Source organism: Condylura cristata, unplaced genomic scaffold (assembly GCF_000260355.1).
Source record: "Condylura cristata isolate star-nosed mole 26May11 unplaced genomic scaffold, ConCri1.0 scaffold00028, whole genome shotgun sequence".
NCBI classification, from domain to species: Eukaryota; Metazoa; Chordata; class Mammalia; order Eulipotyphla; family Talpidae; genus Condylura; species Condylura cristata.
The window spans coordinates 26,160,373-26,171,487 of NW_004567129.1; the positions used below are offsets into that span (position 1 = coordinate 26,160,373).

The window sequence follows — 11,115 nt, forward strand, 5'->3', positions numbered from 1 at the left end:
AAATGAGGGTGGGAGGGTGGGCGTGGGGAGGAGCGTGGTGCCTCCGGCGCAGGGGGGGCCCCAGAGGCGAGCGTGCCAGGAGGGCTGGGGCATCCGGCACCCCACAAATGGCCCGCCCAGGACGCGGTGGGTCGGCCAGGAGTGCCCTGTGGGAGAAACCAGCCACCGGATAACTCAAAGATAAACTCTCCCGGCTCAGGGTCCTGCCCAGGCAGTGCCATGCACCTCCTTGGCCCCTCGCTGGTCCTGCTCCTGGGTAAGGACCGCGGCCTCCGCCAGACCCGGGCTCTGGGGTGGCGGAGGAGCAGCGGCGGAGAAGAGCAAGTGGGGGTGGGGGTCTTGGGTGGGGGGTGCGGGGGGGGGTGGGGGCGGGCCATGCACGTGTGTGTCTGCACCTCTCCGTGTGTTTTCCTCTCTCTTCTCTCTCCTCAGAGGGGAGGTTTTATTCCTTGAAAGCGCCCTATGCCTCTCACTAAAGCTTTCTGGTCACTGTGGTGGCTTCCAGAGTATGTGGCTTTCTGCGACGCGAGCCAATGGAAGGTCGAGACCCCGCCCACCCTCTACGCCTGGGAGGGGGCCTGCGTCAAGATCCCCTGCAGCTACACGCCCCCCGGGAGTGGAGAGTCGCTGAGCAACCTGACCGTGTATCACAATTACTCATACGACAAAGCCAAGAAGGACTTCGTGGGGACCAGTCTATACGAGGGGACCGCCCTCCCCGCCAGCACAAGGAGCAGCACCCCCGGGAAGCTTACCCCTTGTAAGGACAGGGTGTGGTTTCTGGGCAACACTGGCAACGACTGCACCCTGCTCATCAAACCTGTGAAGCTCCAGGACTCCGGGACCCTGGGGCTGAGGATGGTAACGGCCAGGTACAAGTGGATGCAGGCGCTGAACCTCACGGTCTCCGGTGAGGCCCGGGGTGTGTCTCTGCCCAGCGCCGGCAAGGTGGGGGGGCTGGGAAGGGGCCCGGGACCAAGCCCCCTGTCGCCCGCAGAGACCAGACTGGAGGCGGAGCCTGTCGGGGGCAGCGAGTGACCCTGGGCTGTGGCACAGTAGAGCGGGACCTCTTGTTCCTCCTCAGGCTGCATCTCCCAGGCAGCTCTTGCCCCTTCTAGAATCTGGGGCTGGTGGCCTGGTTTTGTCTTTAAGGGATTATTTGTTTATGCACACAGAACTGGGGTACAGAGGTGTAGGGGGGTGAGAGGACTCACCAGAGACAGAGGGGGGAGCAGAACAGGCAGATCAACGAAGTACACTGCTGAGGGGAGCAGCGGGCGGGTCAGGAGAGGTCTGCCACGCCATGTGGTCACCTCCGTGGCCAGGGATGGAACTCATGCTGCAGTGGCTTTGGAGAGCTTCGTAACGAGGTGCTTGAACCTGTTGTACCACCAGGCATTTTTTTTTTTAAAGAGAAGTGGAAATCTGGATTTTTTAGTGGAGCCTCCCAATATGTTAATGTTGGTGACTCACTCCAGCGAGCACCCCCACCCCTCAGGCCAGGTGAGGCCAAGCAGGGGTGCCTCAGGCAGGGACCTGGGCCCTGGGGCCTGCAGCCCAGTAGTGAGGTGATGCCTCTCCGTGGCCTCAGCCTCTTTCCCCCTCTGGGTAGTTCTGTGCAGCCTTATGTTTGGGGAAAGAGCTGCAATTCAGACATTGAGGTCTGAGGGGCGGAGTTTTCCCCTCCTAAAGGAATCCCCCACATAGCGTCTTTTTTGTCTCTGGACGTGGCCATTAACAAATGCAGGCTTGGCGTGAAAGCTAAGAAATGCATGTTGAAGTTGCTGGTGGAAGTCTCAGGTGCAGCGAGAGCGAGCTGGAAAAGAAGCTTCTGGGAGTGAGCAAGAAATAAATTTGCACAAGAGACACCCGCAAGGAGGTCCAGCATTCCCGGGGGCGTTGGGGTCACTTGCCAGGACTCCGAGGGTGATTCGGATGGGGGGGTGCAGCCAGGGGTCAGGGCTGGTGCACCTGCCTCCCAGGTATCCAGCAGGCGCCTACTTTTTTGCAGAAAGAGCGTTTCCACCTCACATCCAGCTTCCTCCAGAAATCCGAGAACTCCAGGAGGTCACGCTCACCTGTTCCCTGAATTTCTCTTGCTCTGACTACCCAATCCAACTGCAGTGGTCCCTACAGGGGACTGAGATCACCTCGACCACTCTGGACACCAAGCGCAGGCCCGCAGTGGTCACGACGACCTCCCTGGACACCAAGCGCGTGTCCACCCAGAGCAAACTCACGCTTCAGGCCCAGTGGCATTACCATGGCAGCAACCTGACCTGCAGGATCCGGGACCCGGCGGGACAGCCGCTCTCGGAGAAGACAGTGCAGCTGGACGTGAAGCGTGAGTCTCCCCGCCGCGCCCGGGCACCCGCACCCATCAGGATGTGCGGTCTGTGGGCGCCCAGTCAGGTTGGCCGGGCATAGCCACCTCCCGCCTCCCCCGGCCTGTGGTCAGCTGGGCGCTGCAACATCAGTTTCCTGTCTGCTTGGTTCTAACAGAATGAAGTGATTCCACCTCCCCTCGACCCCAGCCTGGGGGGCTCCGGGTCTTGTTGCTGTTTCCCCAGGGAGGGGTGATGAGAACTTAGTTTTGCATCATTTTTTGCATCTCGTTCATTCACTCAATAAAGGCTGAGTTGCACTTGCTAGGTACTAGGGCTAATCAGGGCAGCCCGGTGATGGAGGCCAGTCAGATAGAGTGACAAGGAACCGAAATGTCACTGTCAGAGATGAGCGGGAAGTGCGTTAAGGGAAGACGTCCCTGAGGAAGGTGAACTTGAACTGAGAGAAGGAAAGGACTGAGGGGTGCAGATATTTGTGAGGAGATTCCAGGGACTGGGGCAGGAAGGAGAAGGATAAAGGCCTGAAGCAGGACGCTGTACCTGCTGCAAGCCAGCGGCCAGAGCTGCAAGAGCTGGGGTGCAGGCCAGGGGTGCCACGTGGGGTTGGAGTGGGCAGAGGATTCACCAGAGCTATTACAGGCAGGGCTACTGAAATCCACCGCTGAGGGGAGCAGCAGGGAGACAGGAGCGGTCTGCTGCGCCCTGGGGTCAGCTCCCTGGCCGGGGATTGAACTCGTGCTACAGCGGCTGGGGTTAGCTTCATAGTGCTGAGACGAAACCCCTGCGCCACCAGGGAGGCCCAGGCCTGGATTCCTTTTCCTAAGTGTGGAATCCACTGAATGGTGTCATGCGGGGCGGTCAGGGTCCGCTCAACCGCCTTAGGCATGGAGCCCGGACCTTCGGGGGCCGGGGTGGGCGCTGGAGACCACGTGTGCAGCTGTGATAGCTGCCGGGCACCAGGGCCAGGCCAGCCTTGTTGACCAGGTGACCCGGTGGCTGCCGCTGGAGCAGGATAAAGGCTCTGAGTTCTAGCCGATTTACACCCTCTGTCTTCCCCACTGCCTTCTGCTCCTCCAGACAAACCAAAGCTGAAGATCAAGGTCAGTCCCCCAGATGCCATTGTGACCGAGGGGCAGTCAGTGACCATGACATGCGAGGTCATCAGCAGCAACCCAGAGCACCAGACCCCATCCTGGCTCAAGGACGGGGAGCTCCTGCCGCAGCAGGGGTTCACTCTCACGTTGTCCGCAGTGACCAGGGACGTGAGTGGGCAGTACCAGTGCCAGGCCCGTAATTATTTAGGCCCAGGAAAGTCAGAGGACGTGAACCTGCAGGTGCACTGTGAGCCTCCTGGGAGCTGGGGGGCAGCTGAGGCATTAAGGGGGTGCAGTGAAGGCCCTCCTCACCTCCCCCACCCCGCCTCTGCCCCTTCTTCCAGATGCTCCAGAACCTTCCAAGGTTGAAATCCAACCCTCAGCACCTAAGGAGGGAATGCCAGCCATTCTGACTTGTCTGTCATCGGCCAACCCTCCACCAACCAATTACACCTGGTATCACAATGGTCTTGAAATGTCGGGGGTGACCGGCACCTTCCAGATCCCAAGCGTCACCCTCAGGCACGCTGGGCAATATTCCTGCTTGGCCGAAAATAGTCTTGGCCACGGGCAAGTTGGCCAGGAAGCTCAGCTGGACGTCCAATGTGAGCAGCTGCAGAGCCTCTGGGTCCTGGAGGGAGAAGCTAGAGGTGGCGGGATGAGGAGCAGAACGTCTCCGGCAGGCTGCAGCAGGCGGGGGTGGCCCGACACGTCAGCTTGGCGGGGGGTGGTCTGGATAACAGACGGATTCTAAGCTCCAGAACAGGGCCTGGGTCCTGACAGGTGCTCCAACTCACGTTTGTTGAGTGAATGAAGGGCCAGGTGCCAGGGTCCCCGAGGACACTGAGACTTGGCGTCCCGAGCCAGTGGCCGAGTCCCAGTGGGGTCCTGAGGTTTTCTAGAAGGGTCCTGAGGTTTTCTGGAGCAGGAGGGGGCAGACGCAGACCTTGCCCCTGAGAGGCCCGGCCGCTGGAGCACCGCGGGCTGGGCCATGCTGGGCGGTCAGCCCTGACCGCCTAGTCAGCCCGGATGTGCGAGCAGAAGCAGGACCGCCCGCTGCCGAGGGCTGACTACGCCTTGCACCCGGTCCTGAGGCATTTCCTCCTCGATTCCATGAGGCTTGGGGCTCGTGAGAACCCCCCTCTTGAAGATGAGTTATGGAGGCTGCCTCCCGTGGCCACTCTGTTCTGGGCAGCAGGGCCCCGCAGTCTGGCTCCAGAGCTGGGTTTTTCCCCAATGTCCACTTACTCTGGCAGTCTGGCTCCCGGGGTCTCTGGGGCCTGGCTCCGTGCCCCTCTGGGGACAGCGTGCTCTGGTCGGTGTGGGGCCGGGGCTGGTCCTGACCGCGCCATCTTGCCTGGACCCCGCCGCCAGGCCCATCACGGCCAGAGCAGGATGTCTGTGCCCACGCGCACAGACAGAGATGAGCCTTCCTCGGGGAAGGCACGTCCTGCCGCCAGCGTGAGTGCGGGGCAGAGAGGGAGGAGGAGGAAACGGGAAGAAAAGGTCTTATCTCTCTCTCTCTCTTCCAGATGCACCCAAGTTGGTAACGTTGCAGATTAAAGGCCCCACACAGATTCGAGAAGGAGCCAACGTGACCCTGTCCTGTCACTACAACTCCAGCAACCCTGAAGTTAAGCATTTTCAGTGGAAACTCGGGTCTTCCCGAGTTCCTGAGGTGATGCACCCTCAGGTGGTGACAATGCAGAACGTGGCCTGGAACACCGGGCCGGTGGCCTGTGCCGCCTGTAACCAGTGGTGCTCATGGGCAGCCTCCGTGGACCTCGACGTCCAGTGTGAGTGACCTGCAGGGGCGCCGGGGAAGCCCAGTGGGTCTCTGAGGGCGAGGACCCTGGGTTCTACGCCGGGGTCTTCAGGGAGAATTCGGGGAGAGGGTCAGGGCTCAGGGCCCGGGAGAGGGTCAGTGACCCGAGAGGTCAGCCAGAGGCCCTTGTTCTCCAGATGCCCCCAGGAATGTCGTGGTACAGAGCAACTCCAAGTCGGAGACTCACTCCGGACAGCAGGTCACCCTGACCTGTGCCTTCTCAAGTAGCCACCCCAGAGATGTCCACTTCTTCTGGAAGAAAAACGGGGTCCTTCTGGAGGAAGGAAGGAAACAACTGAACTTAGGCGCCGTCACCCCAGAAGATGCTGGGAGTTACCACTGCCTGGTTAACAACTCCATAGGGCAGACCCTGTCCCAGGCCTGGAAGCTCCAAGTGCTGTGTGAGGAGGGGCCCGGGGCTGGGCGGGCGGGTGGGCGGGCGACGGGGGCCTCGGGCCTGACCTCGGGTCTCCTTCCAGATGCGCCCCGGAGGCTGCGTGTGGCCATCAGCCCGCAGGACGGCGTGGTCGAGGGGAAGAAGGCCACACTGACGTGTGAGGGCGACGCCAACCCGCCAGTCTCCTACTATGCCTGGTTTGACTGGAACAACCAGGACCTCCACCATTTTCACCAGACGCTGACCCTGGAGCCCGTCAACATCCAGCACGCGGGGGCCTACTGGTGCCAGGGCACCAACAGGCTGGGCCAGGGCCAGTCGCCCCCCAGCACACTGACTGTCTACTGTAAGGGCCCTTCCCTCCCCCCGCTGCGTGAGCCAGGACGCCTCGACCCTCCCCTGCCCTGCACACAGCTGCCCTCTGTCCAGTGCAGCCTCCTGATTCTCTCTAGAGCTCCCTCTTCCAGGCATCCTGGGCTCCTGTGGGTGTCTGTCTGCCTCGCTATTTCTTTTTAAAGATTTATTTATCTGTGCATACAAGAACTGGGATACAGACCAGAGGTGCTGGCGGGCAGTGAGAGGACTCACCAGAGACAGAGTGGGGAGCAGAACAGGCAGATCCACTGAAATACACTGCTGAGGGAAGCAGCGGGGAGACAGGAGAGGTCTGCTGGGCCATGTGGGTCAGCGCCTTGGCTGGGGATGGAACTCGTGCTGCAGTGGCTGCGGAGAGCTTCATAGTGCTGTGACTGAGCCCCTTGCGCCACCAGGGAGGGCCCTGGAGTCCTAGGTTTAAACTGAGAGGATCGTCTCTTGCAGACCCACCTGCTAGAGCGAGGCAGCCTGGGTGTGCAATTTGGAGCTCCAGCGTGGCACAGGGGTGTCCCGGGCTCTGCCCTGCAGCCTCTGGGGAGACCCACCTCCTGTCCGAGGGCTGCAGCATTCTGTGGCCGCATGCTGCAAAGCTGAGCACCCCAGAGCGCCCCCCTAAAGCTTTGCCATCTCTTGCTGAGGGTGCACTGGCAAGGTTAGTCACAGGAGGGGCCCTCCCTGGTGGCGCAACGGGTCAGGCTGCAGCACTGCAAACTGGCCGCACCCACTTCAGAGCGAGTTCGATCCCCGCCCCAAGCTGACCCATGTGGCGCGGCAAACCTCTCCTAATCCACCCGCCCATCAGCAGGGCACTTCGTCCATCTGCCTTTTCTGCTCCCTGCTCTGTCTCTGGGGAGTCCTCTCACTGCCCCTGCACCTCTGGCCTGCCCCCCAGTTCAGTATGCATAAATAAATAAGTTAAAAAAAAAAGACTAGCCACAGGGGAAATTCCTGTTGGGAACTGTGGGGTCAGGGGACACGTGGCTTAAACTCTGGGGCTAGGGCCGAGCTGCCCTCACAGAGGGGGTCCATCGGTGGGGGTTATGCGCCCTGGATTTGCCCATGCTCAGAATAAGAGCCCAGGTCAGGAGTTGCTCTCTCCTGTAGGGGGCGGCCCGAGGCTGGGGCAGCTTCTTCTTTTTTTCCCATCACATGCCACGTGGCATCTCCAGGCAGGGCAGCGGCAGGGCGGAGTCGTGGCTGCCCTCCAGGCGACGACCGCAGGTCAGCACGGGTATCTGATGCAGACCGTGCCATCAGCTGACGGTCACCCCTTGCTCTACCAGATGGCCCGGAGACCATCGGCAGACGCACGATCATGGGGGTGGGGCTCAGTGTGCTGGTCGCCCTCCTGGTCACACTGGGGGTGAAGCTGCAGAGAAGGTGAGCTCGCCCAGTACCCTCCACCCCTGGGGTTCCTGCAGCCCCAGGCCACCCCACGGGGTCCTGTTTGCAGGCCTTGATCCGCACTGGGACCTTCATCCCATAGGCGCAAGAGGATGCAGAGTCAGCAGGGGCTTCAGGAAAGTTCCAGCGGGCAGAGCTTCTTTGTGAGGAATAAGAAGGTAGGATGGGAGAAAGGTGGGGTGTGGGGGGCCCTTGAGTCAGGCGGAGGAGCGGAGAGGTGAAGGGTGCTGAGGGGACCCCGACGGGGGTCCGTCTGAGGGGTCTCAGACGGGCGGGACCTGGGGGGGTGGGTGTCAGACCCAGGGCAGGGGGAGCCGGCTGGGGGTGGACAGAAGACAGGCTGTCTCCCTCCAGATTAGAAGGGCCCCCGGCGACGACGGCCCCCACTGCCTGGGCTGCTACAACCCGGTCATGGAAGACTCCATCAGCTACGCTATGCTGCGCTTTCCCGACACGCCAAGGATGGGGTACGGAGGACACCGGGAGGGTGACACCCGCGCCCTGGAAGCCTGTGGGAGGGAGGCGCAGCTGGTGCCGCACCCAGTGTCTGTGCCAGGCCCCGCCGTCACCTGTCGCCTGACCCGGCCCCGTCACAAGCCCGTGGGGGAGGGGTGGCATCGGGCTTTGGGCTGTGCACCCGGGGCCCAGCTCCATCACCCACGCAAAGACTTTGTGGGTCACGGGAACCTTCACTCTCCTGACATGGCCGCGCCTCCTGCAGGCAGCAGCCGGGGTACCTGGGGGGCGGGGGGCTGGGGAGCTCGTGGCCGCAGGTGAGTCAGATCACAGACGTGGCTGTCTGCTCTCCCCGTCAGAAACGCAGGGGCCTCGGAGGACACAGTCACGTACTCGGTGGTGCAGAAGCCCCCAAGGGCAAAAGGAGAAGTAAGGAGGCAACAGGCCTGGGCCGAGCCCGGGGTGGGGCAGTACCGGGACACCTGGGGGTACCCCGGCAGGGTGTGGGCAGAGCCCTGCAGACTCCGCCCACCTGAGAGGCCACTGCAGCCAGTTACCGGCCAGGAAGACGCCTGCTTGGGCTCTCGGGCCCCCGGGGATCCTGCTTGAGCAGGAAAACCCATGCTGGGAGGCTGGTGACCACGAGGCCAAGCTGACCATGGTCACTCTCTCAGGGCGACTATGAGAACGTGACTCCAGATGTTCCAGAAGAGGAGGGGGTCCATTACTCGGAACTGGTTCATCTCCGCACCGGGGAGCGGGCCCCGGCCCAGGACAGCGTGGAGTACGTGACCCTCAAGCACTGATGACAAACCCGCTGAACTGGGCACGGCCGGGCCGAGGGCCCGAGCAGGCCTGGGGCGTCCCCAGCCCCCGCTGCTCAGCCGCTGTCATGCAGCCCCCACCCATCCCCAGTGGGCACCCGGGGCCTGGCCCGGAGGCAGGCTTCCCTGTCAGCCCCAGGGACCCTGATGTCCGGAAGGCCCCCCCTTGCCATTTTCCACTCTCCTCCCACCCGACACCCCAAGCGCCTGCCTCCCGCCCCGCGCAGCCAGCCCTGCCCGCAGCTGGCCGAGTCCTGCTGGAGTCACTTGTGGCTTTGCCCTCCCGCCTCCCCGTGGCCCCTACTGAATGCTCGGATCCCCCAAACTCACTACTCATTCGCCTAATGTCTGCCTCGAGGCCAAACCCAGGGCACAGAACTGAGACAGGAAGACACACTGGCCAGCCAGTGCTGGCTTCCCTGCACACCAGCAAGGCGCCCTCAGGGACGCTCCCCCAGACCAGCTGCTGCAGCCCCTCGCCCTCAGGGCAGTGGCAAAATAAAGGTGGTTCAGGCACCCCTGCTGAGAACCAGAGAGCCATTTCCGGTCTGAGGCATCAGAGTGAGGACAGGGAGCTGGGGAAGGCGCCAGCAGGGGCCTTGGGAGAAACGCAGGGAGACGGCCACAGGGCCCTCAGCTGTCAAGCAGGAGTCTGAGTCTCCTCAGGCTACCAAGCAGCAGCCACGAAGGGCAAAGCTTCAGCCGCTCTATCCTGGATGGCTGTGCAGGTGGCTGGACTTACGTGCCCTGGGGCCGCTCTGTAAGAGGCTGACGCTACAGCCGAAAGTCCCTAAAAACCAAACCCCCATCTGCTTTGCATCTCTTGAAGTATGAAAAAGGGAAGCCAAAGACTTAGCTATTTGCAAAAGCAGCCTGCCAAGCTCCCACGCGGCGCGGCCTGGCAGCGCCTCGGAGGCTGAGTGCTGGAGGATTCTCGCGGCTCTGTCCCCCTGTCGCCCCTCCAGCCAGCACGGGCGGTCGCTGACTGCTTCTCCCTGCTTCCGTCTCCGCTCAGGCTTGATCTCTGTCCCCCTGTCCATCCGACCCTCAGGCCCAGGCCCCTTGGAGGCAGGAGTATGTGGTCCCGCACTCAGCGAGATGCTGAGAGGGCGACTGCTGGTCATCTTGCGGTCAGGGGAGGTCCTGTCCATCTACTTCACCCCCAGGAGCTTCGTGGGAGGACCACGGAGGACGGGGAGACGTGGACAACTGTTTACGTGACAGTGACGGGGGTGGGGGCTTCCTTGTTGAAAACGAAGGCTGGGGCTGGGGCCGTTCACCCACTTATCTTGCACCCACCAACGCATCCAGCACAGAGCCTGTTGTTGGGTAGGATCAGGGTAAGAGGGAGTTCTGATTTTAGGGTTCTCCAATCCAGACAGCAGAGATCTGGAGCCCTGGTCTCCCCCACACCCAGCTCGGCTCTTCTCCCAGACTCTCGCTGAGGGAGGTAAAATGCATCCCTCTGGATTTTCCTCCTGGTTCTGGCCGTTTCTGTGGCTCCCAGACTCAGGGCTTCAGGGCAGACTCCCCTGGAGGGAGCGGAGGGCACCGTGGGCTTCCTTAGCCCTGGCACGGCTCCCTGGCAACACGGGTATCCTCCCTTCCTGCCCTGGCCCAGCTACTCCCATCAACCCACTTCAGGATCAATTGACCGAGAGACGCCACTGTCAACAGCCACAGCAGGTGCTGGGGAGCGCTGAAGTCCGCTGAAGTCGGGGCTGCGGGAAGCGGGGGGCCCTGCCCTCCGCCCCAGACCTCACCACCGTCCATAGGGCGGGGACTCACGCGGCCCCTGTGGCGTGAGGGACAGCAGGCGACAGAGCAGACAGAAATCCCCCCCTGTTAACGAACACCCAGGAACGCCCTGGCAATGCTGCGGGCACAGTCAGGGCCCGTCTGTAAGTGGGAGCAGGGAGGGCCGGGGAGGAGCCGTCACCGGGGCCTGAACCCCTGGCCCGGCCAGGCTCTGACCTTCTCCCAGACTCTTGCCATGGATTTTCCTCCTGGTTTGGTCAGTTTCTGTGATTCCCAAAGACTAAATATTGAACAGAAGCAACGGAGGGGAAATTCTGCTTTCCCAGGGAGCCTGGGCTCCCGGTGGGGGACTTGGCTTAGTGACTGAGGGGGCAGAGGGGGTCACTGATGAGCTGAAGACCCCGGTTGCTCGCGCCCGAGCCCCATGGGGGGCACCTCCGAGGAAGGTGCTTGAAGATGGGAAGCCCCGTCTCTCGTGAGCACCCCCAGAGAGGCTGGCTCTGGGTGACTTGGATTTGGCAAGGGGTGTAGAGGCCTGGTGGCCCCGAGAAAACTGACGAGAGAGGTGGGTCTGGGACACAGACAGGAGACAGGCACAGAGTCAGTATCCGGGGGGAGGGGGGGCACTGCCCTGCCC

The 11,115-nt window shown here is 62.3% G+C and overlaps 1 protein-coding gene across 1 annotated transcript; it reads left to right on the forward strand.

The window, feature by feature from the left end:
• Positions 1-219: 219 nt before the first annotated feature.
• Positions 220-8,709, forward strand: CD22 (CD22 molecule). The gene is made up of 12 exons (XM_012730507.1): positions 220-256; positions 506-910; positions 2,012-2,344; positions 3,423-3,686; positions 4,972-5,235; positions 5,402-5,665; positions 5,744-6,007; positions 7,320-7,416; positions 7,523-7,598; positions 7,795-7,907; positions 8,256-8,325; positions 8,571-8,709. Exons 1-12 carry the CDS (start codon positions 220-222, stop codon positions 8,700-8,702), a joined length of 2,319 nt encoding a protein of 772 aa, XP_012585961.1. The 3' UTR covers positions 8,703-8,709.
• Positions 8,710-11,115: the final 2,406 nt, after the last annotated feature.